Genomic DNA, 26,342 nt, shown 5'->3' with positions numbered 1-26,342 from the left:
TTATTGATTCATCCCCTTCAACTTCAGCTCCTGCTGATCTGATAATCTATCACATCATTCCCAAACTGAAAAAGAAGGTGTGACTTGGTTGTTCTGTTATTAAAGACGGACGAGGATCGACGCCTCGAGCCCACAATGTCTCACCTTACCATTGCGAACTGCTATGAGATTTTGGGCATCAATCTTGATGCAACCATCAAGGACATCAATACAGCTTACAAAAAACTTGCTCTCAAGCATCACCCAGACAAGACAGGTGGGGAGGAGAGCTCTCATATCGAATTCCAGAAGGTACAAGACGTCCAAGCAAGGATACCGAGATCTCAAAAGCAATCATGCTAACCAAATTCGACCGTCAGATTCAGCAGGCTGTGGAAATACTTCGCGACCCGGTCCGCCGCAAGAAACATGATCTGGAGCTCGCCAAGCTGGGAAGGATATCTGTGCATGGGGCCAATTTCCCGCATGCAGGTAGTATCCACTGGTCGGCTTCCGCGTTCAAGAGATACGATGAGAACAGTCGCTACATGTACAGCTACGAGCAAAGTGTACATGTGAGCCCTCAGAAGCAGGAATCAAAAGAGGATATGGAATGGGTTGAGCAAATGCTCAAGGCGGAAGAGGAATTCAGACGGAACCTTGCCAGGGAGCAGGAGATGGAACAGATGCGTGCTCAGATGGACGCCGAGAGGGCAGGACAAGAGGAGAACTGCAAGCTTCAAAGTGCATGGGAAGACCATCCGCCTCAACCTTTTGAACAGGATACTCATACCGAGGAAGTTCTCAAAGAAGAACCTGACTATTTCGAATTTTACACTGAGAGTATTAACCGGAAGGAGCAAGACATCTGGGATAAATGCGCACAAAGAGCTCCCCGGGCTAGGCACTACGGGGAGGAAGAATATTATCAGGAACTGTACCAGGAGGGTGAGGAACAACAAGAGATCTACGAGGAGGAGGACGAAGAGCAACAAGATATCCATGAGGAGGAAGTTGAGAAACAACCGGAGCTCTATGAAGGCGTCGATTACGAGGAAGAGGTGTCCAAAGAGGATACTGAAGACCAGCAAGAGCTCTACGAGGAGGATGACCATGACTTCAACGATTCTTCCCTGTGCCCTGACGATCATCTCTCCCAGTATATTCCGTCTGTCTGTGGGTCCGAATTGGACTACGCTACTGCACAAAGCAGCGGCTCTGAATTCAAGTCTCGCTTTCATATGGAGAGCATCCGCGCGGCTTGTGCTGAGCTGTACGACAATGAGTCGACTAGACTGGAGGAGGCCCAGAAAGCAGACGACGACACGGCCACGTTCTACGATTTCAGCGAGGCAGGCTCATCCCACAAATTCTACAATACCAACCCCTACCTCTCGGAAACTGTAAGTGTCAATGAAGCTGTCCACGACGACGAGAACGAACGAGAGTCTGAGGAAGTCGACAACGACGACAGTGTCAATCGATCAAGCCTCCATGATCTCTTATCTCCCTTCGTCCCATACTTCCAAAAGAAGCTTGATGATCCCAATGGTCGCTACATTGAGGAGGACCTTCGTGTTGAACTTCAAGGTATTGTCATGGAGACCTTCTGCGGCTGGCTCGAAAATGTCCGTCTTACCGTTCCTGATGCAGAGATTCCGAGAACAGGCAACGATCCACAGCAGTGCCTCCACCTCGGGTCCTGGGTTAAGCAATTTGAGCGTCCCGCATGTCAGGTCTGTCATCGCTGGATGCCAATTTACACTCTCTTGTGCCCAGGTTGTGGCATTCAGGCCTGTGTGGGTTGTAAGTTTCAGTATGAGAAGGAGTGAGGCTTCCTCCCTTCCAACATTCTGTTAATTTCTCTGGGTGTGTTGTGCTCCAGTTTGGTCACGATTGAATATTCTTGTTGGTCGTCTGCGCTGACCACCCTAGACAGTGAATGTTCGCTCGATGATTTGTCATTTTGAGCATGGCTTATCGATGGCTTGGTATCACCATTAGGGACCCCTTGTTGAGGAGGAAGAGAGTTGGGTGCTTGCATACCCGCAGTATGGAGTACAAAAATCGGCTCTGGCAGTATTTTTTAAATGTACTTGACCGCTCAAACTCTTTCAGACTACTTGAGTCGATAACATATTTGCATTCATCAATGACTAGGTTCCCACAACATTGACTTCTAAAGGGTATCCATCCCATCTAGATTTCAAAGAGACAGGGGAGAACCCGTTTTGTAAACATTATCAATCCATCAAGCACAGTTGCAAAGGCTTCTATCCTTTCAGGTTTGTTTCGCTTCAACGTCATGAACCTCCATCGGGGCAGTATTGGTCAACCGCGCCAGAGCCTCATCGAGACCAATCTCCCGAGAAATCTCGGCCTGACGCTCATAGTCGGAGATGGCAGTGCCTTCAGAGCCGAAGATCACATCCATTTCCTCTGTAAGCACGTTAGAATACCTCACATTTTGCAGTTACAGGATTAAGAAACTCACCAAGAGACAACTGCTTTGTCTCAGGGACCATGAAGGCAATGAACCCGGCCCCAAGGAAGGTGATTATGCCGAAGAAGATGTACGTCCCGTACCTGATATCCTCGAGCATATCGGGTGTGACCTGCCCGACGATGAAGTTGTTCATCCAGTCTGGCGCGAAAAGAACTCTGCGTCAGAGCCGAGACATGATACCAAGGAGGAAGAAAGTACTTACTCGCCGAAGCACCCAGCGCGGTGCCCTTTGCTCGAACACTGAGCGGCCAAATCTCAGCGATGATGATCCAGGCGCATGGTCCTTGGGTTTATCGTTAGTAGTTGAATCTTCCTCAGAGCTGGGAAGCTGCTTACCCCATGAGTAACCGAAGTGGATGACGAACAACCACACCATAGCCACGGCGGCCCATCCGGCAGCTTTGTGTGTTTCCCATTGGTTTTCGTTCTGGCCGAATATACCCGCGATGATGAAGTGGCAGGCCGCCATTCCGATGGCGCCGACGACCAGGACGGGTTTGCGTCCGAGGTTATCAATCCAGATAACAGCCGGGATCTGTGACGGGTGAGTGTTTTTTTCCTTTTCAATCAGGAGGAAAGTGGGTGGTTGGAGATTACGGCTTACCGTTGCGATGAACATGACGATACCGACCACACCGGTGGCCAGGAGCGAGGTGGTGTTGCTGCTCATACCGAGCTGTTTGAAGATCGAGGGCGCGTAATAGAGCACTGCGTTGATTCCTGTCCATTGCTATATCTGTTGGTTAGGCGCTGGGCTCACTCGAGCAAGGTTCATATGCTTACCTGGAAAGTCATGGTGACTATGAAAGTTAGCAGGCGAGGTTCCGTAACAGTTGGCCGTGCGACTCACCTGTAGCTACCATGACACGTCTGAACATTGGCCAACTAGTGAAGAGACTAGCAAATCCCGCAGCCTCCAGCTTGATATAGCTCCATGTGTTGGTTCGTTCCAGGTGAGGGAATTTCTCCTTCTCGGTCCTTTTCTCGAAAAGACTCTGGGCTTTGATCTCGAGGAACTCAAGTTGCAGAAGTGGATCGTCGGCAGGCAGGCCGCGAAGACTCGTGAGGACCTTTTTGGCTTCGTCTTCTCGGTCATGGTGAATGAGCCAACGTGGCGAGAATGGCATGAAGATCATGCCTGCTCCAAGAATAACGGCCGGCACCAGCTGTAAGGCAAGTGGTAGCAGCCATGCGGCATCTTTCTGAGTAGAGCCCGTGCCGCCAATATGGTTTGTTCCGTAATTGATCCTATACTCGTCAGGGAAGAAGGCCGTTGCAAGAGGATATAAACCAACCAGAAAGAAACCTGCGAGAATATCGATTAATGTTGGTGTCTCAGGAAGGACTTGGAAGGATCAATCATCACGCTTACCATGATTCCGAAGGTGATAGCAAGTTGCTGCAAAGCAACCAGAGAACCTCTGACTTCCGGTGGCGCGATCTGCTGTGCATTAGGCCAGATCACTATTATCGACAGGTTTTCGCCCATACCTCTGCATTGTACATGGGGACACTCATGGAGAGACTAGAAGGCCGCGTTGTTAGCACCTGCGATTTGAATGTATGTCTTCATTGAGAAGTATACTCACCTTCCTACTCCCATACCAGTGATAAAACGGCCGCCGAGGATGTGCGATGAATTCCCACCCTTGGTTGCAGCCGTTGTCTGGATCACGACTCCAATGCAGAAGACGCCGACATTCGCCAGGATAGTATACTTGCGGGAGATTCTCTCGCATAGGAGACCGGAATATAATGCACCGAACCAAGCACCAAGCTCGAGAATAGCTATAGCAGCTCTTAGTCAGTCGTTGTAGCAAGAATGAAAAACCTCCATCGTACCGGTCAGCCAGCCTTTCTTCGTCTGATTGGTAACAGCGTCGCCCATCTTTTCGAGACCATGTCAGCGATAGTCAGGTTGACAGTAGGAAGGGTACCCGTACATGCTTTTCGAATGAATACATCGTCACTGTGGTGAACATCAGTATGGCATATTATCCTGAATATGGCAATTCAGCGACTCACAAACGCCAGAGAAAACACCCTGTTCCACGAAGGATAGAACGTCAGCTTAGCCTACAAGCCTCTCACATCAAATATTCCCGACTCACCTGGTTATAACCGTACAACAGGCTTTTGCACAATCAGCCCAACCCGCGGAATCAGAAGTAGAACAAGGAATGGACGTACCCTCCCAAGCAAGCAAACATGGCAATTCCGAAGACCTTCCGATTCTGAATCAATCCTGCCATACCAGAGGAGCCCTTAAGAGCAGCTCTGCGCATCTGCGCTGCAGCGTCCATCGCTGCTGACGAATCGACGGCACCACCCATGATCGTTGTAATCGCCTGTCTCTTCAAAAGGCGATACGTATCAGATGAAAGCAAGGGAAAAAGGCAGTAACCAACAACAAGCAGTTGACGGGGTGTGATGGGAGTATTCATACCCCGACACTGCCATCATTTTGGCTATATTATTCACCCGCATCCTGGACGGCAACTGATCTTGCATGTTCCCCCATGTGCTTCTTTCCAATAATGACTAGATGTGGCGCTGCCTAGCCAAAGTCGGGATAAAAGGGCAGGGGGGTTGACTTTGCGGAGTCCGGGGCTTAACAGATTCGAGACACTGGAGTGGTGATCACTGAGAATCACGAGACAACACAGAGCTCTTGACAGAGTGCTGCCGCCAATAGTCTGCTGCGGACAAAAGACGGGGTGAGTTCCGGCTGAATGTCCGGATAAAACGCAAGAATAAAGCCTGAGCGGGACCAACCCTCATCGAGGTGTAGCATGACAATGTAACCTGGAGTAAGGCCGAAGCAGACTGACAGCATAAGAGTTTACGGCCAAAGCTCGGGTGGTAGGGAGAGAAAAAGCCACCCGGGACGCCTAGTCTCCCTTCTCGCGAATAAGGCCTTTCCGGTGACTTGAGAGTTGAGAAATACAAGGGAATACCGGCTATTGTCAAAAGGCTTGTTTCGGCATTCTTGATTTCATAGATGCCGTGGCGTACGACGAAAGTAAGAACCGAGTGTTGTTTTAATGACTATGCAACGTTTGCAGACTACACCTGAAGGTATTCCAGAACATCGAGAGAAGCAGTCAATTCGTGTCCGAATTGACTTTCATATAAATCCCTGCGTAACATGAAAGCATGAATGCTAAAAGACGAAAATAAGGACACTGAAATGGCTAATATACACTCTGTCACGGAATCATTAATCGTCAATCCAATGCAACCAAAACCATATCCGTCTATATGAGACCACAAAACGCCCTTGCCAAAGAAAAAGAATACAGTAGAAAGACATTATAGCGTAGGCGCCCTCTTGAGCCCAACACAGTATCGCACAAACAAAGTATCAATAAAATGTCCGTGCCGAATTCCAGGTGGTCGTTGTCTTTCAAACTCATCAATGGCATCCTGGACTCTGAAGCCCAATCGTTCAATCAAATAGCTGACAATGAAGAACCCGGTTCGATTAAACCCATAGTGACAGTGCACTCCAACCACAGGCCGGCGGCCGTCAGGGTTACCGGACTTCTTCATCTTTTCGGTGATCTCGTTCTGAAGTCGATCTACCAGAGCAATGAAATCCCGGACCTCGTCAGCCGTCGGTGGGATCTTAGATACTGTGGGGTGCTTCTGGTAATGGATGCCTCCCTTTTCGAGAGAAGCAGGATTATATACCGGGTTCTCGTAGCTGATGTCAATGACTGCGTAAATTTGGTCGCGGTACTTCTGCGAGAACAGCACAGGATTGTGCTCTTCATCGACCTCTCTCAGCATCTTCAGCGCGACAAAGGTGTTCGCAATTCGTTGAGACACAGGTGTGACTTTCTTCCATTTGGCGAGATTTTTAACATCCCACTTGCCAGAGGTGTTCATGTACTGCAACTGCCATCCAAGACTCAGGCGTTCGTCAATGTGTTGCGAGAGAAAATCTTGGATGATGCCCGCCAGGGTGCGATATGTCGCACGGTCGTAAAGAAGAGCATGAGAAGCTGGCGCGGGAAGAATGACTGTCTTGACAGCACGTTTCTTTTCACTCGAGGCTCGACGATCATCGATTAGTGTCTTCTCACTCATTTGTGCTTCGAGACCATATTCCTCTTCATGTGCAAAACGATCATACGCCGCTGAAACTGTATCATGAGTTTCGGACGCATCGGGTATAATGGCGCTTCCATCAGCCCCTACATCTGCATGGAGTCCAACTTCACCGAAGAACTTGAGAAGTTTTTGGAGTTCCGCAGGCTTAGTTACCGCATCAGACTCACCCGCAACAAGGAGGACAGATGTCTTGACCCCTGCCCAGACTTCTTCTCCTGGAATACCTCCAATCGCCTTGCCGTCCCTATTATAGACGGGTAGAGTTCCCCAGGCCATACGCCTCCAAACAGGAGTTTTGCTTTGTTTGTTGTAGCGCACCTGAAGCTCCCTTGTATCGGGATCCGCATCCGTGCCGACTAATCGGTTCACACTTGCACTGTGAAGCCCGCCACGTCGGTCCCAATAGCGCCACATATCAAAGATACTTTCTGGAATTCTGAGAAGGCGACGGTATGAGGCGACTTCATCAGGGGTTGGGGGAGATGCGCGTGGACAGATAGCGACCAGTCCCAAAATATGGTCCTTCAGCTCTGACCCAATCGACGACGCGGATGATGCCAACAAAGCGGACAGAGAGCACCCCATGCTATGACCAATCAGAACGACCTTCTGGCCCGCCTCCCGGTCTCGATGTTGTTCAATAGCTGTGAATAGTAGTTCCGCCAACGCTCCGACCGTATAAGCGTCCCAGTCCGTGGGAGCAAATGCCGATAGTCCGCACCCAGGCAGGTCAATCCCAAAACACGGACCAACGTTAGCTAAACTCGTTAGTAAAAGACTGAACTGAGCCAACGAGCCGCCCAAGCCGTGTACAAAAACCAGTAAAGGTATTGGTGTAGGCTTGGTTGGAAGTTTGTCCATATGTGGATGTGGACTGAAGAATGTTCTGATCGATGGATATGTGGCGATGGATGTCGAATATGAGAGGGAGGAAGAACGCTTCTTCAAAATACCTGGATCTGTGGCGAGAGCTTGATGTATTGTCAGCAGCGACCAATACAAATAGTGAGTGAGGAACAAACCGTCCGCCGACTGCTCGTGATGTCTGTGCGTCACCTTTTCCTGAGGCAAAGTAGCGTCTGTGCCGTGATGGAGTGAGCCACTGCTGTCATAATCCTCCTCTTCAGAAGAAGTGGTGGTCCCTGACGACGTTTTCGAGTCGTCATTCTGAATTCGACGGCGGAAGCGCTTGCGGCCAGAGGACCGCTTGGAGCCCTTGCGCCGCAGCAATGAAGAAAGGAAACCGCAGCCGGCCATCGTGATGATACAAGTGGTCAAGCAAGCAACCTTCCCCCAGTTCAATGTTCCATCCTGATCAAGGATTTGAAAGTTGCGAGTAAAAGAAAGGAGGGCTGTGGGATTCGAGAAAGCAGCGTAGGCCGACTCCCAGAGCTGTAAAGCAGCGCCAGTATTCGAAAGACCCGAATGGGAGGGAGGTGAGGACAAAGAAGCACCAATGGAGCCCATAGCGAGTGAGAAGTGCACGACAGATATAAATATACCTTGGATCAGAAGCGCTGGCGATCGGGCCCAGATGCGAGAGTCCAGAGATCCCCCTGCCCTTGGGGCTCGTGCGGTCGTTCACCGACCTTCCAAGGCCCACAGTTACTCAGAACCAGCTACAAAGCCGCTCAGAACGGGGCTCCCAGCTAACCGGAAAGACGTGGATGTGTTCTGGAATGCGATTTGGAGTCCAAGAAGACAAATATGGATCCTCCTTGGCGAATGGCCACTTGATGGGTCAATAATGAGGCGATGAGGCTGTCGATCAGGAAGATTTACGATGGGGCAGGAAAGATGGAACCGATCTATGTGCCTTGAATGTCGCACACAAGAACCATGAGGCAAGGGAAGTGGAGAGCCCCGGCTTTACCCCAAAGTGAGGGCGTTTGAGGAATTAACCAATGATCACTGAAATTCCAACACGTTGACCTTTAAAGTGTTCTTAGACGCACCGCGGCACTGGAAGGATATGACACCTCCACCGTTTGAGCCAAGACAGCGGCGAAGGATCTCCTGGATTGCCCCCAGGTCCGGAACTTTGCTTCAACTTGGTAATTTCGGTGCGAATTTGCGAACAAACAGCGCCGGACCGGTTTAAGGTATTAGGTACTTATCAGCGCGTCATGCATCGAGTCTTATCGTCCTTTTGAGCACAGTAGAAATCCTGATAGAGTGTCAGTACAGTACCGTCGGCGCAGATTATCGCATAATATTGACACAGCATTAATGTGACGGATGACAAAGTTTTGCGACAAAAATTGCAACGTACCTCAACAAATACGGAAAGAACCCGATGCAGGCATAAACACATGCTTCTTGATTGCGAGATGAACAATCCAGACTCCTTGCTTGTCCGGAACGCTGGAAATTCGATGTATGGAATAGTTAGTGATTGCGCCAGTGTCGCCCAAACGTACAACAAGGCCCGGATGACTGCAGAATGCTGAGCCTGTCAGAGGGTCGGGACGAGCACCGTGGCGGTCAGAAAGGCGGCGGATGAATCATCCACTCTTCCGCCCACTCATGGCGTCAGCCTGCAGCGCGTGGCGGCACTAGTGGACTAGCAGCGATAGTATTGCTATGAGCTTCCCCTGGATCCTCTAGACTGGATCATCTATCTACATTGGAGGTAGAAAGCATGCTCTCGAATCGCGATCATGATTTGGTCGATATATCAGGAGTCACAGGAGCACGAGCTCAGAGGATGAGACAACTCGGGAAGTCAGGAGAAAATGACATGGCCTGTTACCTAACACAGACCATTTCAGAATACGGATCTGGACGACTGTGCTTGTTGGAAGCATCTCCAATGGCTGGAGCATTACACTGAGCCTTCGTCAATCATCAAAATAATTTCTCGGCTGAGATTATTTCTGAAAGTTGAATGTTCCAGAACAAAGTACGTAACCTAGGGAGCACCTAGAACAGATCCGTCACTGCACCATGAGAGGCGTCCCCAACCAGTCTTGCATACTTGGCGAGTACACCACGTGTGACATGAGGCACTGGGGGCTTCCACTCTTTCAGTCGCTGCTGGATTTCCTTATCTGAGACATGCATGTTTATTGTGTTGGTTTCCGCATCGATGGTAATCACATCGTCATCGCGAACAATGGCAATGGGTCCTCCGGCCGCAGCTTCTGGGACGATATGACCCACGATGAATCCATGACTAGCCCCTGAATATCTTCCATCTGTGATTAGGGCCACGTTGTTGAGCTTAGCTCCCATCAGTGCTGCACTCGCTTTGAGCTGCTCCGGCATGCCTGGTCCACCCTTAGGTCCTTCGTAGCGGACGATGAGCACCAGATTTTCGCCTCGAGGAATCTTGCCTTGGGTCAGGGCATCGTTGAGCTGAAATTCTTTATTGAAAACACGTGCTTTGCCTGTGAACTTGGTACCCTCCTTGCCAGTGATCTTGGCCACTGCACCACCAGGCGCCAGGTTTCCACGCAGAATCTGCAGGTGGCCAGTCGTCTTGATTGGGTTGTCCAGGGGGCGGATGATGACTTGGCCCTGAGGTAGAGATGGGAAAGATGCAACATTCTCAGCCAAGGTCTTGCCGGTGACCGTGGGGATATCACCGTCAAGAAGGCCCGCTGCGATCAGCAACTTCTGCACAGACGGGATTCCTCCAATATCGTACAGATCTGCCATGTAGTACTTCCCACTGGGGGCCAAGTCAGCAATGAATGGGATCTTGTTGCTGACCCGTTGTATGTCATCCAGGGTCAGGTTCACGTCAGCCGTCCGAGCCATGGCAAGGAAATGCAAGACACCATTGGTACTTCCTCCCAGAGCCATCGTCATGACGAGTGCATTCTCGAAGGAGCGCTTGGTCAAAAGATCCCGAGGCTTAATGTTCTTCTTCATGCAGATCTTGATGGCTTCTGCCGCTTTAACACATTCTCGCATCTTCGATGGCGACGAGGCAGGCGTTGATGATGACCCTGGCAGGGACAGGCCCATGGACTCAATCGCCGTGGCCATTGTGTTTGCCGTAAACATGCCTCCACATGCGCCCGCAGAGGGACAAGCATGTCTCTCAATGTCGTCCATAATCTCATCCTTGCTTTTACTGGTGTCGCCACCATCGTCCGGTTGACGCAAAGTATCGTAGGCATAGGCACCAGCCGCTTCAAAGCAAGTCGACACATTGACGCGCTTTCGCAGCAGGTTCGAGTATCCAATCTGAATCGTTCCACCGTAGATCATAATCGAAGGCCGATTGTGTCTCGCCATACCCATCACAACTCCAGGCATATTCTTGTCGCATCCAGGAATAGCAATACAGGCGTCATGATACTGCGCACAAGTTACAGTCTCAACGCTGTCTGCAATAATTTCACGCGACTGGAGAGAGAACCTCATGCCTGTGATTACCCACGTCAGGAAAGTCTCACGCAGACATTGTAGCACTGCTGCACAAGGTCCGAACCCACTCACCCTCACTACCCATTGAAATAGCATCTGAAACCCCAATGGTATTATACTGCCAGCCAATCATGCCCTGATCCGTAACGGCCTTCTTCACAGTCTTGCCCAAGTCCAGCAGATGCATATTGCAAGGATTTCCCTCCCACCAGACACTGGCAATTCCCACCTGTGGGCTTTTAGCCATCGCATCGCGATCCGGAATTCCCGCTGCAAAAAGCATGGCCTATTCAGTCACACAAGAGCAGAGTGTTAGCCCGCACAGTTCATAAGCAGTTCAGTGACGGTAACAAACCCGAGCACCAGGGAAGTCATGGCCCCGCGTGATATAAGAAGAATATCTGTTCAGCGCGGGGGTCCCATCTTCATGCTTTGCGTCGTCAGGAAGACTGGAGAAGTTGATATACTTGGCTTCGCCCTGGGCGTTGGACGACGTGGAGGTAGAGGAGTCCATGGTGCGATGGGAGTTTTGTACGAGTCAAGTACTCAGTCGATCGAGCGGTTGTGGGAAAAGAGTAGGGTATGGAGTATATAACTTTTCTAGAAAACTAAACCCATGACAACCATATAGAATCCCCAATATGATGTGCGGTCCAAATCCGAGTTGCCGACGTCTACTTGTACCCCTCAAGCTGAGGAGATCGGAGTTGGACTCTCTCTCCGCTGGTGGGGTCGGCCAACGCTCCGGTGCGGGGTGGAATCAGTCAATCATTTGCAGCAGATTTAGAATCATTTCCCGGCTACCTTTACCTAGCTTCGGTTGATTGCCATGCATTTCAAGAGCTGTGATTTCTTAGTTTGGGTGCGCATAAGCTGGCCCAGTGGATTTGTCCCGTCAGAATGCTAATTAGATAGCATGCTCAAAACTTCAGCTGCCCGTCTCGTCATTCAAAACTGAATTGCGTATGAATGTTGTGGGATAGTACAGACAAATCTTTGCACTAGGCTTGGGCAAATGATATATTTCTGGGTATCTGTCAATGAGGAATGGGCCGTCTAAACTAGCGCACAAGGACGGGGAGATTGTGCACGCTGCCTGTCAATCAGCCAGCAGTGGAAGGTTGTATACAGCCTGTGAGCTACCATAAAGCTCACTTCTATGGTATCCGTCACTCAGATTCCTTGACTGCCTCGTCCAATTCAACCTCTTCATCCACGGATTCCTTGTCTACTTTCGACCACTGGCCAGAGTGGTCCAATGCCTCGTCATGACTGACTTCTTGCGAGGCACCTAACTCCTCTGTAAGAGTTTTTGGTCCCTGGCCAGATACGGAATCCTGAGTAACTGCATCTTCATCCATAGCGAACCCCACAATTTTTCCGGAGGTTGTGGGAGGTCGAACTTCTTCAAGGACGTCGCCATTCCATGGTTTGCACTTCTTGACGATCTCGCCGCAACGCAAACAAACCCAGCCTTCTCCTTCCTCTCCTTCCACCTTCTGCACAAGGCAAACGAAGCAGTATATGCAGCCGCAAGGGACCGTCTCGTAAGGATTCGTGATATCTGTCTGTGCAGACCCGACGATACCCCCGGCCGACGCCGCAATGATATCGTTTTCTGAAGTGGAGGCAGGATTCTGGTCTTTGTAGCATATAGCACATGTTCGCTCTGGAAGGAACGCCAATTCTCCGCGCTTCTCTACTTCATCTTCATCATCATCCCTCGATCTGATGGCAGATATCGTTTTCCGCCATGCTCTAGACAGCCACCGCCGCCAGCGACTGATTCCAACGAGGGGCAACAGGAAGAGAAGGAATTCGGTGAAGGCGTGCCATACGAGTTGCCGATTGAGGTATTCAAAAGACACCTCGCGAGCAGACTGAGCTGACGGAGGGGTAAGGCGTATGCGAAGGATTCTGTCGACTAATGTCCGGTATCGGCCGTTCACCAGGAAGACGAGGAATGAAACGAAAGCTGCGATTGAGTGTGTGGTAGAGGCTAAATCCGTGAGCCGAGCTAGCATTCGAACGTCCCGCGATGGCTGATTCAGTCAGCACAAGTCCAAATAATTTCCAACAAAAAAGCTCGAGATCATGCCTCTTCATAACCGCCTTCTTGGCTAATCAACCATGACTCCCATTTCTCCCAGGCGTAGCGACCACCAACTGTGAGAAAGCCATATAGGCTCTTTTGCCATTTTGTGGGGTAGAATGAACGGGCCCTTTGCTGCGACTGTCAACGTATCGCAGTCCCTGGAGGGCAGCACCGTACGAGGCATTATGATCCCATATCGAAAGTTTGAACAGGATTGCACGGAGGGCGAATTGGATTTCGTGAGACCAATCTTCCCGTAATTGGGGCTAGCATAACATCGAGATAATCAGTGATACTGAGATAGGCGAGTGGAATTGCAGCGATATGAGGCCATACCCCGAAGTACTTCAAAGCATTTCCAACCTGCCCCCTAAGCAGCCCCAGCAACTCTTCATCGAGGAGCTCGGCATCCACTTGACCAACACGGAAAGCAGGCCTGCTTCCTTCTCGCCCCTTGATGGAGTTCCATAACGTGACACCAGATTGTGGGATTCTGTCTAACGGGTACGGTAGTCGGCTGAGCGCTGGATGGTTCAGCGGCGATGCACGCTGCTGTTCCGCCAGCCGGTTGCGAGCTTCGGCCTCGCGCAAGCGGCGGCGTTCTAAGACTCGTTCCTGAGCAGCGGCAAAGTTTGTTGAGCTCATCGTGGTATCATCGTGTGCGTACTCTAGGAAGAAGTAGGAAGAAAACAGTGACAAGTCAAAGCCCGTAGGTTAATGTGGTACGTAGTCAATGCGTCGGTCGGTTCCCCAGACGGACATTGGGACGTGCCGAGGTTGAAACGGGGCACGTGACTTCATTGGTCAGATCGTCTGTTCCTGTTGCCAATTGCGACAGCGACCTAGCATTCGCCGTGGAGCCAACATTATTGTTGAGGAGTATGTTCTTTATCACGTGAAGCAGTGTAATGATTCTTTTTTTTGGATGCTGAGGATCTCGGCTTCCAACCTGGATCAATTCTGTATGTTTCTTTCGGATGAATATATTGCGAGATCATCTCACTCCGAAGAAGCATTTAACTTCCCTTCTCGAAAACTTCTGCGACCCCATTGGTCGATATGCCCTCAACTTTTATTTGGTTGTAGAGCTCTCCGCCTCAGATGCGGACGTTCAACGCGCGTGGAATAGTAGATTCCGATGCCTGCCAGATTAAATGTGATGGATGGTCCAAATATCCATAGAAACTGCTGGAGCTTACACAGTGATTGTTTGTGCTCTTCTCAATTTCTCAGGAGACAGATCCCAATATGATCAACTTCAGTCCGACACTTCTATTTCACTGCTGCTCAAGACCGGCTGAAACGTACGTAAACCCATTCACCGTTCATGAATTACGTGCCTCACTGACGTTGAGAGTCTCGTAGCCCCCGGAAATTCTGAGTAAACGGATGCTTATGACCTGACACAGGATCGTAAGAACCAGTACCATAGATCTACTACAAGCCTACGTACAGACTAGGGATTGAATCAAGATGTATACCGTAAGGAAGCAGTCGAATGAAACTCTCGAAATAGCTTGCTCGGAGTATGAAATACTCCTGAGACAATCCCTTCTACTGCCCTCTTTATAATTATTTGCTGATACGGAGCAGTCAGACTGGGAGAAGCAATAGCATCTCTCGGATTACCCTAGCCGAGATGTAACAGTGGCTCCATAAGGCACAAGACCATACTACCTTAGCACCAAATGGGAGCTTGACTCACAGAGCATCTAGTGTGATGGACTTCAAATCATGCTGTGCTTGCTCTCCAAGGCTCCAAGATATCCAAGGTTATGTGCTTCGTAGGTACCTTGTAGTTCGTTGCTGTATCCTCTGAGGGACAACAATTCAAGCACGTGCTGGCTTCTGCCCCGATATGCGTCTCCACTCGAACATGGTCAGCCCAGGCTAAGTCGCGCTAAGCCTTAACCCCGGCCGTTGATTGTCCAATGATAAGTACTGAATCATTTCGGCCCCGCCTCAGCAGATCCACTTGCGATGTCTTGACTGTGAATTAGTTTGATCTGTGGCTTTGGCCATTTCAATTAAGCATGTCCCATGTCGACCACTTCGGAAGTGACAACAGTGATTGTTATCGACAATTGCCTTATTATGATCAGTGAATAGCCATCATCATCGCATTCTCACTTTTTCCCTGTCGAATCAGACGAGCTCGGCTGGCCGCGTGATTACATCTACCTAGTCGTTGGCACCTTCTATTTTTCTGGTTTCTCAGTAGCTTGTCATCTCTGGCCAGGATACCTTGTGGCTTTTGACGTAACACGTGCTGACCGCGGGTGGTAGTTCGTTGATCGCTTTGCCCACATATATAAAGCTGTCAGATCATCTCAATCTCGAAATCATCTCCCTGTTGATCGTTGCTTCGTTGGTTCTTGTCACCGTACATAGCAAACAGGTCTTCAAGATGAAGTCTTCCGTCGCAACTTTGCTTGTCACTGCCTCTCTGGCCTATGCTCAGACGGCTACTGAGAAGGAGCCTTCTCTTTCTGCCATAGAATCTGCAGCAGCCTCCATCCAGCCTTACTCTCCAGTTTCGAACGTTGAGGGTGTTGCATTCAATCGCTTCTTCCAAGTGTGGCTTGAAAATATTGTAAGTGATCACCTCACCAGTCAGAAAATCACTGTCCAGAGCTGACCTCAGAAGGACTACGAGGATGCTGCGGCAGATGACAACATGAAATGGCTGGCTTCACAAGGAATCCTGCTGTAAGGTCTCCTATCGGCCATTCCCTCACGACTTGGACTTGGAACTAATTTACCCCGCAGCACCAATTTCTATGCAGTTACCCACCCTTCAGAGCCAAACTATTGCGCTGCTGCTGGAGGTGACACATTCGGCATGGACAATGATAACTTCAACCAGATTCCTGTCAATGTTTCTACTGTCGCTGATCTCCTGGATACTAAGAACATTGCTTGGGGGGAGTATCAGGAGCACTTACCTTATCCCGGATTCCAGGGGCTCAACTATTCCAACCAGAAGACTTATGCCAATGACTATGTGCGTAAGCATAACCCATTGGTCTTGTATGACTCTGTCACCAAGAACAGCACTCGTTTGCGGCAGATCAAGAACTTTACCAGCTTTGAGGAAGACCTGGCCAACAAGAAGCTTCCTCAGTGGGCTTTTATCACTCCAAACATGACCAACGACGCCCATGACACCAACGTTACCTTTGGAGCCAAATGGGAGCGAAGCTGGATTGCTCCCTTGCTCAACAACTCATACTTCATGAATGACACCCTGATCCTGCTTACCTTCGATGAGGATGACACTTATACTAAGGGCAACAAGATCTTCAGTGTTCTTCTTGGTGGTGCCATTCCTGATGAGCTGAAGGGTACTCAGGATGATACTTTCTATACCCACTACTCAGTCATTGCTTCCGTGTCTGCGAACTGGGGCCTTCCTTCTTTGGGCAGATGGGATTGCGGTGCGAACATCCTTGAGATCGTGGCAAACAAGACGGGATATGTCAACTACGAAGTTGACACAACCAATCTACGCCTCAATGAGACCTACCCTGGTCCCATGTCAGCGGGCGAATACTCGAAATACTCCCCTGTCTGGCCGAATGCCTTGACCAGTGGCAATTGCTCTGCTGGCCATGGCATTTTGGACATTGTGAAGGAGACCTACGCCAACACGAAGCCAACATACAACTATACGAGCCCCTTCCCCTATGACACTGTGAGCGACTACAACACCAAGGTGACTGCCACCAAAAAGAATGTCACCGGTACACAAAATAGTTCTTCTTCCTCCTCTCCGTCAGCTAGCTCCAACGCTGCTGTTTCTGCTGTCGCTCCTGCAGCCGGTGTCTCTGGTCTCCTCTTGGGACTCGCTCTGAGCCTGCTTTAAATCTCCAATGACGTGATTCTAGTGAAGTCATGATCTGGGTAAATACTGGCATGAGAACGCAAGCAGGCCAACACCCTAGCATACGTGAATCTGACCATAGAAACGAAGATCTGTACATTATAGCTTGATGATGATTAAGAATAAAAGATACTATCTGCTCTAGGCTTTCAGATCGTAACCGTCAGTTCTGTCCCGACGTTTCTTTGGCTCCTAGAATATTGTTCAAGATTCTGGATAGAAACAGTTTTGATACAGTCCTTTAATGTACATATACATCATTAGGATTGGATGAATCTACCGAACATGTGCTTCGAGCTTCTCATCTTGGAGATTCAGAGTATCATCACCAGGGCAACGTTCCGAGTCCATCTTCAGTGAATCTTCCGGACAAGTCCTTCGCGCTTCATCTCTTGGAGGTTCAGAGCATCATCGTCACCAGGACGACGTTGTGACTCTATCCTCGCCTTATCCTCAGGGCCACCAGACCCTTGGAAATGACCGGCCTTTGAGACTCTGTCGCGGAACGCAAGTCAGTTCATTGAACAAGTAACGGAATTTCACACTAGCAGAGTCCTTGTCTCACCTGCCACGGTCATCTAGGCTGCCGCCCTCGTCTTCGGGAATGGGTTTACGATCGCTACTGGAGGCGCCAGCTTCTCTGCCGGTCTTGATGCCGGTGTCCCCGAACTTCTTGTCGACCATTGCGTTCACACCAGACTCGACGGCTATAGAGAGGTTAGCCTCACGACTAAGTAGGCATGCCTTGCAAAGCTAGAGGACATACTGGAATCGCTCTTACGACCAAGACCCTGCTTGGCCTGGTACGTGTTCAGATCTTTCTCTGCCTCGTGGGCAATTTTGAGATTGTTGTCGTGATCGGACATTCCGGCTAATTTCTGCAGTAGGGTATGCGAGAGGTATAGAGTTGATTTTAAGATAGAGTAGGTGTGTGCTGCTGATGTTGCCAACGATAAGAATGGTCAGTCCCAACATAAAATACCTGGGATCTGATGTCGTCCAGCATCAGGGACTTTGGACAGCATTGCATCATAATACATCATGTCGATGTCACAGAACCCGCTGCCGAGACGAGCGATCAGCTTCTTTTGGTGGTTATTGTCCTCATAGTAGAGGGGTACGCCAATTGCTTGGGTGAGTGGTGACCTAACCCAGTAATTTGGCCCACTTCTTTCGAGCAAGGCACTTCTGCAGTTCTGAGTTGGAAACTGGCCATGCGATAACTGAAGGGTCGTCTGTTCATTTGGGGATGACTTCATAGTTTATCTGGATACTCGGGCTATCAGCCCTAACTCAACTTTCAAATACGGTTTAGTGTAGAGGGTCAAAACCTAGGGCTGGAGCGGGACGGAAGAATGATACTCCCGAGGTTCCCGCTTTGGAGTTGCGGGGACTGGTAAAGTAGAAAGTAGAAGCATTGTACAAAGACAGCTTCCGTGGTTGGACAGTTCCGAGGTTTTAGCTTTCTTTCAGTTGTTTTCCTTTCATCATCGCGCATTTCTGCATCATTTCGGAAGCGGTAGATCCAAAGATCCAAGTACTTCACCTGTTCTGAACATATGGCAAACTAGGTGCTTGGAGATCCTGTCCTGACCGTGCTACGATCGAAGTCAACAACTGCTTTTACTCCAGCATCGCCAATTATGGCCCAGGTAGTTGAATTACCTGGCGAATCCAATCCGCTGAACTCTCAGAATCTCCTCCATGCGCTTGCACTCGCAGCCAGCTCGACACAGCAGCAGGTGCAAACCGGTACCAAGCAACTGCAACACTGGGAAAAGCATGAGAGTTATTTCACTCTACTGCAGGTATGTCGGTTTTTTCCTGGTCCGGTTCCTGCGCTTCCTTTTCTATACTTTCCGTCTTGCATATTGACTAAGTACTTTCTCTCAGGATGTATTCCTAGATCAATCGTTGCCCATCGAAATCCGTTACCTGTCCATCATCCAGTTGAAGAATGGCATTGATAAGTACTGGCGGAAGACCGCGACAAAGTAGGTCTAGGGTCACTGATACGCATACGTCGAGCCGACAACTGACATTCTCAAAGTGCCATCAAAAAAGAAGAGAAAGAGAGGATAAAAGTGAGGGCCGTACAAGCTGGGGTAGTCGAACCTGCACCTCTGCTTGCCCTTCACAATGCTTTTATGATCGCCAAGATCATGCGTTACGAATTTCCGCAAGACTGGTCAGTGCTCTCTTTCGTTCTTCAAGGAGGTTCGTAATTCTGATATCTGTCAGGCCAGATGGAATCTCAGCAATCATTACCTATCTTCGATCTTCCACACAGCCCGGCGCCAACCCGTTGCAATTACCGCGGACACTCACAATACTACTCCAAATAATCAAGGAATTGTCAACAGCTCGGCTACAGAGAACGCGAGCGAACCTTCAGTCAGTGGCGCCAGAGATCTTCCACCTTTTGGTCAATATTTATTTGGAGAAGGTGAACAAATGGACCGTCATTCTAGAGCAGGGCGGCGTCGATGAGGCGGCATTACTTGATGAGGCAGAGCAAAGCCTTGTTTGTCTCAAGGTTCTTCGGCGTCTGATCATTGCGGGATTCGAGCACCCCAATCGTGATAAAGAGGTCCAGGACTTCTGGCTCCTGAGCCATACCCATTTCAGTCGGTTCTTTGCTTTTGTCAATGGCTCCGTGCCTTTATCAGAGCAAGTTCAGAGGTCAATAGAGAAACATCTGCTCAAGTTGTCGAAACTTCATGTCGAGATGGCAAAGGAACGGCCCGCGGCATTCGCCTTGCTACCGGACAGCATTCCCCTTGTTCAATCTTACTGGACCCTTGTTGTCAAACTCGGAGAAAACTACAGCCAGCTGGGAGACGATGGTGACTCGGACGGCAAGACACTTATGGAAAAGGTGGGGCTCAGAGCCCTTCTCTTGATCAGGGCCTGTTCCAAAATGGCATTCAATCCCGCTCAGACGTTCAAATATCAGACCCCGCAAGACAAAGAGGAGAAACAACGGTCTATTGAACAAATAAAGTCGGATCTTTTCACCCATGAATTCGTTGTCAGTGTCATGGAGCTTTTGGTTACTCAATTTTTCCGCTTCCGGAAAGCCGACTTTCAAGAATGGGAGGCTGAGCCGGAAGAGTGGGAAAGAAAGGAGGAGGATATTGCTGAAGCCTGGGAATTCTCCATCCGATCGTGCTCTGAGAAGCTATTCCTCGACTTGGTCATCCACTTCAAAGACTTACTGATTCCTCGACTGTTGAACGTCTTCTTCTCGTTTGCAAGTAAGTTCAAGTCACTGAGGAGGACATTTACGAACTCTATTGACCGTTTCCCCTCCAGGTCCCGAAAAGCGTGACGTACTGCTCAAAGACTCATTATACTCCGCCATCGGACTGGCTTCCGCAAGCTTAGAGCAGCAATTGGACTTCAACAGTTTTCTAGAGACAACGCTTGTCCAAGAAGTTCAAATTCAGGAACAGGGTTACAATGTCCTTAGGAGACGAATTGCCATCGTTCTTGGGCAATGGGTACCAGTAAAGCCGGATGAACTCAACAGGAATGCCATCTACCAGATCTTCCAGCACCTTTTAAGCAAACAGGATCCCTTGAATGACCTGGTTGTCCGCATCACGGCTGGTAGACAGCTCAAGAACGTGTTGGATCCGTTCGAATTCTCCCCTGCCGTGTTCATGCCCTATGCTCAGTCCATTCTCCAGGACTTGATGTCTCTCATTCAGGAGGTCGAGCTTCCTGAAACTAAGATGGGACTTCTGGAAAGCGTTCGTGTCCTGGTAGTAAAAATGGAGCATCATGTATGCACCCCTTCACCAACTGGGCTCAGCAACTCTGCTAACGCTCGTTCAGATTGCGCCATTCTCGGACCAAATATTAGCTTTACTGCCTCCATTGTGGGAGCAATCCGGCGAGGAGCATCTCATGAAACAGGCCATTCTAACTTTAATCTCTTCCCTTATACATTCTTTGAAGCAGGACTCGATCAAATATCATTCTCTCGTCTTGCCCTTGATCAGCAGTTCGGTAGAACCAGGCTCTGTAAGACGTCCTCGTTTCTGGCCCTTGACCTCAAGCAACTAACCCAATGATAGGAGACCCTGGTATATCTCCTTGATGAGGCCCTAGAGCTCTGGTCTGCTATCCTCACTCAAACACCTGCACCGGCGTCTCCCGAGCTTCTTTCGCTCATCCCTGCGTTATATCCTATATTCGAAGCCGCCACGGATAGTGTCCCGCAGGCCCTCCAAATAGCAGAGTCCTATATCTATCTCGCCCCCCAGGAGGTTCTTAGTGACCGCATCCGGCTGCCTCTTCTCGTCTCATTCGAAACCCTCCTACAATCCACCACCAGGCAACGCATTGGCGTTGTCCCTCGCCTCGTTGAGCTCATGATCCGCGGCGCTGAGGCGGTTGATGGAGGCAGCGAAAATACGTACAACGTCATCACGCGCTCCCTCATTGACAGCTCATTCCTGCAATCTCTCCTGGAAGGTCTCCATTCCGCCTACGAAGCTAGTCAGACGACCGGCCCACGCCGGAAACCAACGTCGGTCTACGGCGTTGTGGAGACGGATTACTATTCTGTGCTCGCTCGTTTAGCACTGGCATATCCTAAAATCCTTGTCTCCGCCGTCTCCGCCGCCACGCAGACCCCCGAAGACCAGGTTCTCTCCTGGCTTCTCACGGAATGGTTCCTGCATTACGACAACATTGGCAGCGTGACTCAGAAGAAACTGCATGCGCTCGCTCTGACGCAGCTTCTCGCCTTGAACGGCCCCGATACCCAGCCACCCACATACATACTCAACCACCTGCAATCATACATGAACATTTGGACGGATATCGTTACGGAACTTGCGGAAGGTACCGAGGGTGACCCCAACGACCCTCGCAGCGGCGATTATCTCATTTACTGGAACAACGCGCCGAACGCCAAGTACGATGGGCCTGAGCCACCAGAGAACGAACGCCGACGACATTGGGAAACCTCAGATGTGATCCATAAAATCAACATCCGGGACTTTGTGCGCCAGCGCTTGCATTCCCTCATTGTGGGGTGCGGTGGTGAGCAGCGGTTCCAGGAAGAGTGGCTCCTCAATGTAGATCGTGAAGTGGTGGCCGCATTTGCCGCTTTGGGACTGTTTTAGTGGTTTCTTCGGACATTCTTGTCACATAGTTCAGAATACCCCTATAGATGAATATGATTGATGAGATGATACCAAGATTCTATTGCACATGAATGGATCTGAGGAGCCAGGAGACATAAGTGACGAAGACAATCTACAGGAAACGATTCCTCGATTGAATGCTTAGGCAAACGCTCTTTTGATAAGGTATACCATTCCCTTGGCGTTAGAAAGTTGATTGCCTCGTGTGCACGTTGTCAGTTTCCCGAGGCCGACGGCGGAGCCCAAATTAGGAACGAGGGCAGAAGAAAGAAGGTTACTTCATTGGTCTAATCCGTACGTTTGCTCATTTATCGGTCACTGAAGCATAAAAGGTCCGGACCACTAATGTATCTGAACCGCCTGGCGGAGACTTTACTTGGTAGGTAGCCTGTTGGATATATTAATACGTGACATTACTGTAAATTTCCTTAATTTGTGTGCCAGAAAGCTTGTCTAATGGTAATCTAAATACATACATACCCACCACGTGCTTATCTGCATCCGTCCAACAACATTCTTGACAACGGTCAATCTTGTCCTTTGATGAGTATATGGAACAACTTTATCTAAGGTTTCTGCAACATCTCCGGATGCAGAAAGTTGCGAGCCAAAACCTACGCTGATGTAAGCCAGGCGTCATGAAGGCCTCGGAAGCTGTTTGGCAACATCACGCCGATATGAGCCCTCTGTCCTTGATGCTCGGAAATGCAGCTACTTGATTTTTCAATTGCTCCAGCTAATACTGTATTTCTCGCATGTTGGTGAGTTGTCCTCAGTTGTCCTCAATGTGTCTCATGTGCAAGACACCTTCTGCATGAGCTCGCTTCAAGGATGCTCCTTCCCTCGTTCATGAACCCCAGACTGGCCACTGATTCAGAACAAACATCAGGTACAAATCACTCGCTGGTTCCACTACTTCGTTGAGGTCATCCTCTCTTTACGTAACACACGCTCCTTTTGTTTGAGAATACTTTGTCCCGCTTCTGAGCATCGCCCGAGACCTAATCCGGAAGGCTTCACTCGTAGATCTCTGCCCACCAATGCTACAGGCTCGTACGTAGCAAGTCCAGAACTTTGACAGTTCAAGACAGGGACAAAGTCTTTGTCTCTTCCCCAGTTGCGAAACCATTACTCATCGTTATTGTTATACTGTCACTCTTGTAGTCAGATGCATTCCGTTTCCGGCTATTCCGCTTTCAACACCTACATTCGGGCACTCAAGCAGCACGACATTCATGCGATTTGCGGCCAGCATTACTGAACGGTCGCTGTTACACAAACTGCACCCTTCTGGTGAGAAAGGTCAGTTCCATTGGAAGCTGTGACTCCAGTCTGCATGCGGTCGACAGACAACCAGCGCTTTCAGCAAAGGTTTACTTAAAGCAGGGCGTTTTCCATTCCTCGAGCATATCTTTTCGTCAACAGCTATTTTCTTTCCCAGCCTCTCATTTTATTACAGTGAAGAATTGTTCGTTTCAAGAAAATGATATTCAAATTCTCGAAGAAGGCGCTCGTGGCGCTATGCCTCGTCGTTGGCCTGACCGAGGCTGTGCCTTCTAAATCGTGAGTCTCCATCACAAACTCTCGATAAGATTTGCTGACTGTAACATCTAGGCGCATTGTGTCACGAGCTTCCACCTTCGACTACAACGGCATCGTCCGTGGTGTCAACATTGGTGGCTGGCTTGTGCTTGAGCCATGGATCACGCCTTCGATCTTTGACAATGCTGGAGATGCTGCTGTCGACGAGTGGACGTTGACCGATACTCTGGGACAGGATCAAGCCAAGGCTGTTCTATCTCAACATTGGTCGACTTTCATCACCCAGGATGACTTCCATCGGATTGCTCAAGCGGGTATGAATCATGTCCGTATCCCCGTCGGGTACTGGGCTGTGAGTTCTCTTCCCGACGAGCCATACGTGGATGGTCAGCTGGAACATCTCGACAATGCAATCTCCTGGGCCAGGGATGCTGGCCTGAAGGTTGTGATTGATCTTCATGGTGGTAAGTGGCGAAGAGTTGCTGCTCCAAGTCTCATGCGAAGCTAATCTGTCATCCGAACCAGCCCCGGGATCCCAGAATGGCTTTGACAACAGCGGACGTAAGGGACCTATTGCCTGGCAGCAGGGCAATACCGTCTCGCAAACTGTGGACGCCTTCCGAGTTCTGGCTGAGCGTTATTTGCCACAAAGCGACGTGGTCGCGGCTATTGAAGCTCTTAACGAACCCAACATCCCAGGCGGAATCAGTGAGGCTGGGTTGAGAGATTACTACGACCAGATTGCGGATGTTGTGCGCCAAATCAATCCAGACACTTCTGTTTTCCTGAGCGATGGCTTTCTGTCGACGGCATCCTGGAACGGATTCAAGACGGGTGAGGATGTGGTCATGGATACACACCACTATGAGATGTTTGATAACTACCTGATCAGCCTGGATATCCGCGGCCACGTGAGGGCTGCATGCGACTTTGGCAAGCAGATTGAAGGGTCGGATAAGCCAGTTGTCGTCGGAGAATGGTCAGGTGCTGTCACTGACTGCACGAAGTACCTGAATGGCAAGGGTGTTCCCACGCGCTATCAAGGAGAGTATGCCAACAACCCGAAGTATGGCGATTGCGGAGACAAGACTCAAGGCTCGGTGGCAGACCTTTCGGACCAGGAGAGGACTGATACTCGACGATTCATCGAGGCCCAGCTCGATGCCTACGAAGGAATGAATGGCTGGCTGTTCTGGACTTGGAAGACTGAAGGGGCTCCCGGATGGGATATGCAGGACTTGCTTGCCAACGGTGTCTTTCCCAGCCCTCTGACGGACAGGCAGTTTCCGAACCAATGTGCCTAAGCCCAGGAACATTCTTATGCTTTGGATAGTAACTCCTATCGCTAGTCTATCTTAATAATGCAGTTTATCAAGTTCTCCAGACCAAAAATCTTTTGCTTGCGAAGTGGCGATGTCGATTCTTCATATTCCGCAGGCAGTAGACTGGATGCTTAGACTAACCATCAGAGTAAGTTTTAATTTTGATATGATGGATCCGTCAGGTGCCTTAAGAGATTTTTTGTATATCCGATTGGATCTCAGCTGCTGTACCACTCTATTATTATTTTAATTATTATTGTTCTCTGTACCTAACAAATTGGTTACATCATGTTCGTGGCTGATAAGCTGTAAGCTCCCGAGGCGCACATGGAATGAGAGCCACAGGCACGCAATGATCGTTCCACTGCCCAGGGTTTCTCGTTATTGACGCAGCATGGATACAGCGGGAGAATACCAAAGTTCAGGGAAATTACGTCCAGTTGGCGGAATTTCGGAACCATAGCTGTCAACTGTTGACAGAACTTTATTTCTCTCTGACATCCCAGAGCATAAACAACATCAAACAACATCAATTGACATGTCGATTCTTCACTTTTTGCTAAGTGACAGGACTCCTTCAGGTCAAATGACTTTCTCTCTCACAATTAGCCGGTCATATGTCTACCATCATCAAGGTGAACTATTTCGCATCAGTATTACACTAATCAGAATATCTGACAGGTAAGACTCGGCCCATCGACATCATGCCATACTCGCTCCGATTCTATTGCTAAGTATAGGCTAGCCACCCACTAGGGAGCGCCGTTTACGGGAACGGAGCACATCAATATGGGGCTTTCTCCGTAGTGCGACGAAAATTTTTTTTCTCTCCTTTCGTTCTATCAGTAAGGGATCACACGACATCGGATTCTTCAAGTTCTAAGCAGTGTGCCATTGTCTGAAATATTGTTTTTTTTTTTTTTTTTTTTTTTTTTTTTTTTTTTGCCATTTGCGTATGGACTATTGTATTAGATACTGCTGGCTTTGAGTCATACGTCTGAGTTTGGGTTGAGATTGCCACTATTATGCTTAGCTAGATAGATCCTAGATGCGTCGCGTATCATGATTTCCCGCAGTGGATATCTATATGACGATGGTGTTATCGAGATTTCCACAGAACTACGGACGAAATAGAGGTCAATCATCTGTGGGATCGACGGATTTGAAACATAGCACGCAAATAGTATTGATATCTCGATGTATCTCACTGAAGGGAAACTACCCAACATAGCTTCTGATGAAATAGATCCCGGTTGGAAATGACGCTGATACTAAGGTACTAAGGTAATACTGCAGGCGTATGCAGCTGTAAACTCGGCCTTTCGGCTCCGACTCCAGGCATGCATGCATACGGCCTCGGAAT

The 26,342-nt window shown here is 49.4% G+C and overlaps 9 protein-coding genes across 9 annotated transcripts; 4 read left to right on the top strand and 5 right to left on the bottom strand.

The window, feature by feature from the left end:
* Nucleotides 1-135: 135 nt before the first annotated feature.
* Nucleotides 136-1,811, top strand: P174DRAFT_396285 (DnaJ domain protein; the record flags this gene model as incomplete). The annotated part of the gene is made up of 2 exons (XM_024823730.1): nucleotides 136-291; nucleotides 360-1,811. 2 exons carry the CDS (start codon nucleotides 136-138, stop codon nucleotides 1,809-1,811), a joined length of 1,608 nt encoding a protein of 535 aa, XP_024678197.1.
* A 449-nt stretch (nucleotides 1,812-2,260) lies between these two features.
* On the bottom strand, nucleotides 2,261-4,818 carry P174DRAFT_377993 (sugar porter family MFS transporter; the record flags this gene model as incomplete). Its single annotated transcript, XM_024822793.1, has 15 exons — nucleotides 2,261-2,418; nucleotides 2,474-2,623; nucleotides 2,688-2,768; nucleotides 2,822-3,020; nucleotides 3,090-3,215; nucleotides 3,269-3,285; nucleotides 3,336-3,819; nucleotides 3,858-3,926; nucleotides 3,977-4,010; nucleotides 4,075-4,273; nucleotides 4,328-4,373; nucleotides 4,429-4,454; nucleotides 4,511-4,529; nucleotides 4,597-4,618; nucleotides 4,676-4,818. The coding sequence occupies 15 exons, from the start codon at nucleotides 4,816-4,818 to the stop codon at nucleotides 2,261-2,263; spliced, it is 1,773 nt and encodes a 590-aa protein (XP_024678196.1).
* Nucleotides 4,819-5,797: 979 nt separating this feature from the next.
* Nucleotides 5,798-8,068, bottom strand: P174DRAFT_464032 (RNA 5'-triphosphatase domain-containing protein; the record flags this gene model as incomplete). Its single annotated transcript, XM_024830341.1, has 2 exons — nucleotides 5,798-7,572; nucleotides 7,624-8,068. The coding sequence occupies 2 exons, from the start codon at nucleotides 8,066-8,068 to the stop codon at nucleotides 5,798-5,800; spliced, it is 2,220 nt and encodes a 739-aa protein (XP_024678195.1).
* Nucleotides 8,069-9,251: 1,183 nt separating this feature from the next.
* Nucleotides 9,252-11,631, bottom strand: ilv3B (putative mitochondrial dihydroxy acid dehydratase). The gene is made up of 3 exons (XM_024828362.1): nucleotides 11,334-11,631; nucleotides 11,051-11,264; nucleotides 9,252-10,977 (listed from the first exon to the last, which is right to left on the bottom strand). The coding sequence occupies exons 1-3, from the start codon at nucleotides 11,490-11,492 to the stop codon at nucleotides 9,524-9,526; spliced, it is 1,827 nt and encodes a 608-aa protein (XP_024678194.1). The 5' UTR covers nucleotides 11,493-11,631; the 3' UTR covers nucleotides 9,252-9,523.
* A 326-nt stretch (nucleotides 11,632-11,957) lies between these two features.
* P174DRAFT_515671 (pex2/pex10/pex12 family protein) lies at nucleotides 11,958-13,783 on the bottom strand. Its single transcript, XM_024832208.1, has 4 exons — nucleotides 13,410-13,783; nucleotides 13,196-13,339; nucleotides 13,077-13,166; nucleotides 11,958-13,020 (listed from the first exon to the last, which is right to left on the bottom strand). The coding sequence occupies exons 1-4, from the start codon at nucleotides 13,716-13,718 to the stop codon at nucleotides 12,148-12,150; spliced, it is 1,416 nt and encodes a 471-aa protein (XP_024678193.1). The 5' UTR covers nucleotides 13,719-13,783; the 3' UTR covers nucleotides 11,958-12,147.
* A 1,329-nt stretch (nucleotides 13,784-15,112) lies between these two features.
* Nucleotides 15,113-17,033, top strand: P174DRAFT_413577 (acid phosphatase PHOa). Its single transcript, XM_024824355.1, has 3 exons — nucleotides 15,113-15,666; nucleotides 15,721-15,782; nucleotides 15,843-17,033. The coding sequence occupies exons 1-3, from the start codon at nucleotides 15,481-15,483 to the stop codon at nucleotides 16,936-16,938; spliced, it is 1,344 nt and encodes a 447-aa protein (XP_024678192.1). The 5' UTR covers nucleotides 15,113-15,480; the 3' UTR covers nucleotides 16,939-17,033.
* A 125-nt stretch (nucleotides 17,034-17,158) lies between these two features.
* P174DRAFT_507285 (uncharacterized protein) lies at nucleotides 17,159-18,215 on the bottom strand (the record flags this gene model as incomplete). Its single annotated transcript, XM_024831366.1, has 4 exons — nucleotides 17,159-17,451; nucleotides 17,522-17,663; nucleotides 17,723-17,893; nucleotides 17,939-18,215. The coding sequence occupies 4 exons, from the start codon at nucleotides 18,213-18,215 to the stop codon at nucleotides 17,310-17,312; spliced, it is 732 nt and encodes a 243-aa protein (XP_024678191.1). The 3' UTR covers nucleotides 17,159-17,309.
* A 172-nt stretch (nucleotides 18,216-18,387) lies between these two features.
* P174DRAFT_396269 (putative importin 11) lies at nucleotides 18,388-22,131 on the top strand. The gene is made up of 7 exons (XM_024823729.1): nucleotides 18,388-18,764; nucleotides 18,850-18,950; nucleotides 19,007-19,144; nucleotides 19,198-20,213; nucleotides 20,272-20,744; nucleotides 20,797-20,985; nucleotides 21,039-22,131. The coding sequence occupies exons 1-7, from the start codon at nucleotides 18,600-18,602 to the stop codon at nucleotides 22,092-22,094; spliced, it is 3,138 nt and encodes a 1,045-aa protein (XP_024678190.1). The 5' UTR covers nucleotides 18,388-18,599; the 3' UTR covers nucleotides 22,095-22,131.
* A 1,467-nt stretch (nucleotides 22,132-23,598) lies between these two features.
* exg1 (glucan 1,3-beta-glucosidase) lies at nucleotides 23,599-24,961 on the top strand (the record flags this gene model as incomplete). Its single annotated transcript, XM_024825229.1, has 3 exons — nucleotides 23,599-23,678; nucleotides 23,730-24,121; nucleotides 24,183-24,961. 3 exons carry the CDS (start codon nucleotides 23,599-23,601, stop codon nucleotides 24,959-24,961), a joined length of 1,251 nt encoding a protein of 416 aa, XP_024678189.1.
* Nucleotides 24,962-26,342: the final 1,381 nt, after the last annotated feature.

Source organism: Aspergillus novofumigatus (genome assembly GCF_002847465.1).
Source record: "Aspergillus novofumigatus IBT 16806 chromosome Unknown P174scaffold_9, whole genome shotgun sequence".
Lineage (NCBI taxonomy): Eukaryota > Fungi > Ascomycota > Eurotiomycetes > Eurotiales > Aspergillaceae > Aspergillus > Aspergillus novofumigatus.
Note: the sequence above shows the minus strand (reverse complement) of the source record. Positions and strands in the feature narration are given on the sequence as shown.

What these genes read in the sequence shown, in the direction of transcription:
- ilv3B (XM_024828362.1), bottom strand. Translation starts at nt 11,492, where the DNA reads ATGGACTCCTCTACCTCCACGTCGTCCAACGCCCAGGGCGAAGCCAAG. An exon ending in ATGACTTCCCTGGTGCTCGG is followed by an intron (nt 11,265 to 11,333) that starts GTTTGTTACCGT and finishes GTGACTGAATAG; the next exon opens with GCCATGCTTTTTGCAGCGGG. An exon ending in TATTTCAATGGGTAGTGAGG is followed by an intron (nt 10,978 to 11,050) that starts GTGAGTGGGTTC and finishes GGGTAATCACAG; the next exon opens with GCATGAGGTTCTCTCTCCAG.
- P174DRAFT_515671 (XM_024832208.1), bottom strand. Translation starts at nt 13,718, where the DNA reads ATGAGCTCAACAAACTTTGCCGCTGCTCAGGAACGAGTCTTAGAACGC. An exon ending in ACAGTCGCAGCAAAGGGCCC is followed by an intron (nt 13,167 to 13,195) that starts GTTCATTCTACC and finishes AAATGGCAAAAG; the next exon opens with AGCCTATATGGCTTTCTCAC. An exon ending in AAGAAGGCGGTTATGAAGAG is followed by an intron (nt 13,021 to 13,076) that starts GCATGATCTCGA and finishes TGACTGAATCAG; the next exon opens with CCATCGCGGGACGTTCGAAT.
- P174DRAFT_413577 (XM_024824355.1), top strand. Translation starts at nt 15,481, where the DNA reads ATGAAGTCTTCCGTCGCAACTTTGCTTGTCACTGCCTCTCTGGCCTAT. An exon ending in AAGTGTGGCTTGAAAATATT is followed by an intron (nt 15,667 to 15,720) that starts GTAAGTGATCAC and finishes TGACCTCAGAAG; the next exon opens with GACTACGAGGATGCTGCGGC. An exon ending in GCTTCACAAGGAATCCTGCT is followed by an intron (nt 15,783 to 15,842) that starts GTAAGGTCTCCT and finishes TTTACCCCGCAG; the next exon opens with CACCAATTTCTATGCAGTTA.
- P174DRAFT_396269 (XM_024823729.1), top strand. Translation starts at nt 18,600, where the DNA reads ATGGCCCAGGTAGTTGAATTACCTGGCGAATCCAATCCGCTGAACTCT. An exon ending in GTTATTTCACTCTACTGCAG is followed by an intron (nt 18,765 to 18,849) that starts GTATGTCGGTTT and finishes ACTTTCTCTCAG; the next exon opens with GATGTATTCCTAGATCAATC. An exon ending in TACGAATTTCCGCAAGACTG is followed by an intron (nt 19,145 to 19,197) that starts GTCAGTGCTCTC and finishes GATATCTGTCAG; the next exon opens with GCCAGATGGAATCTCAGCAA.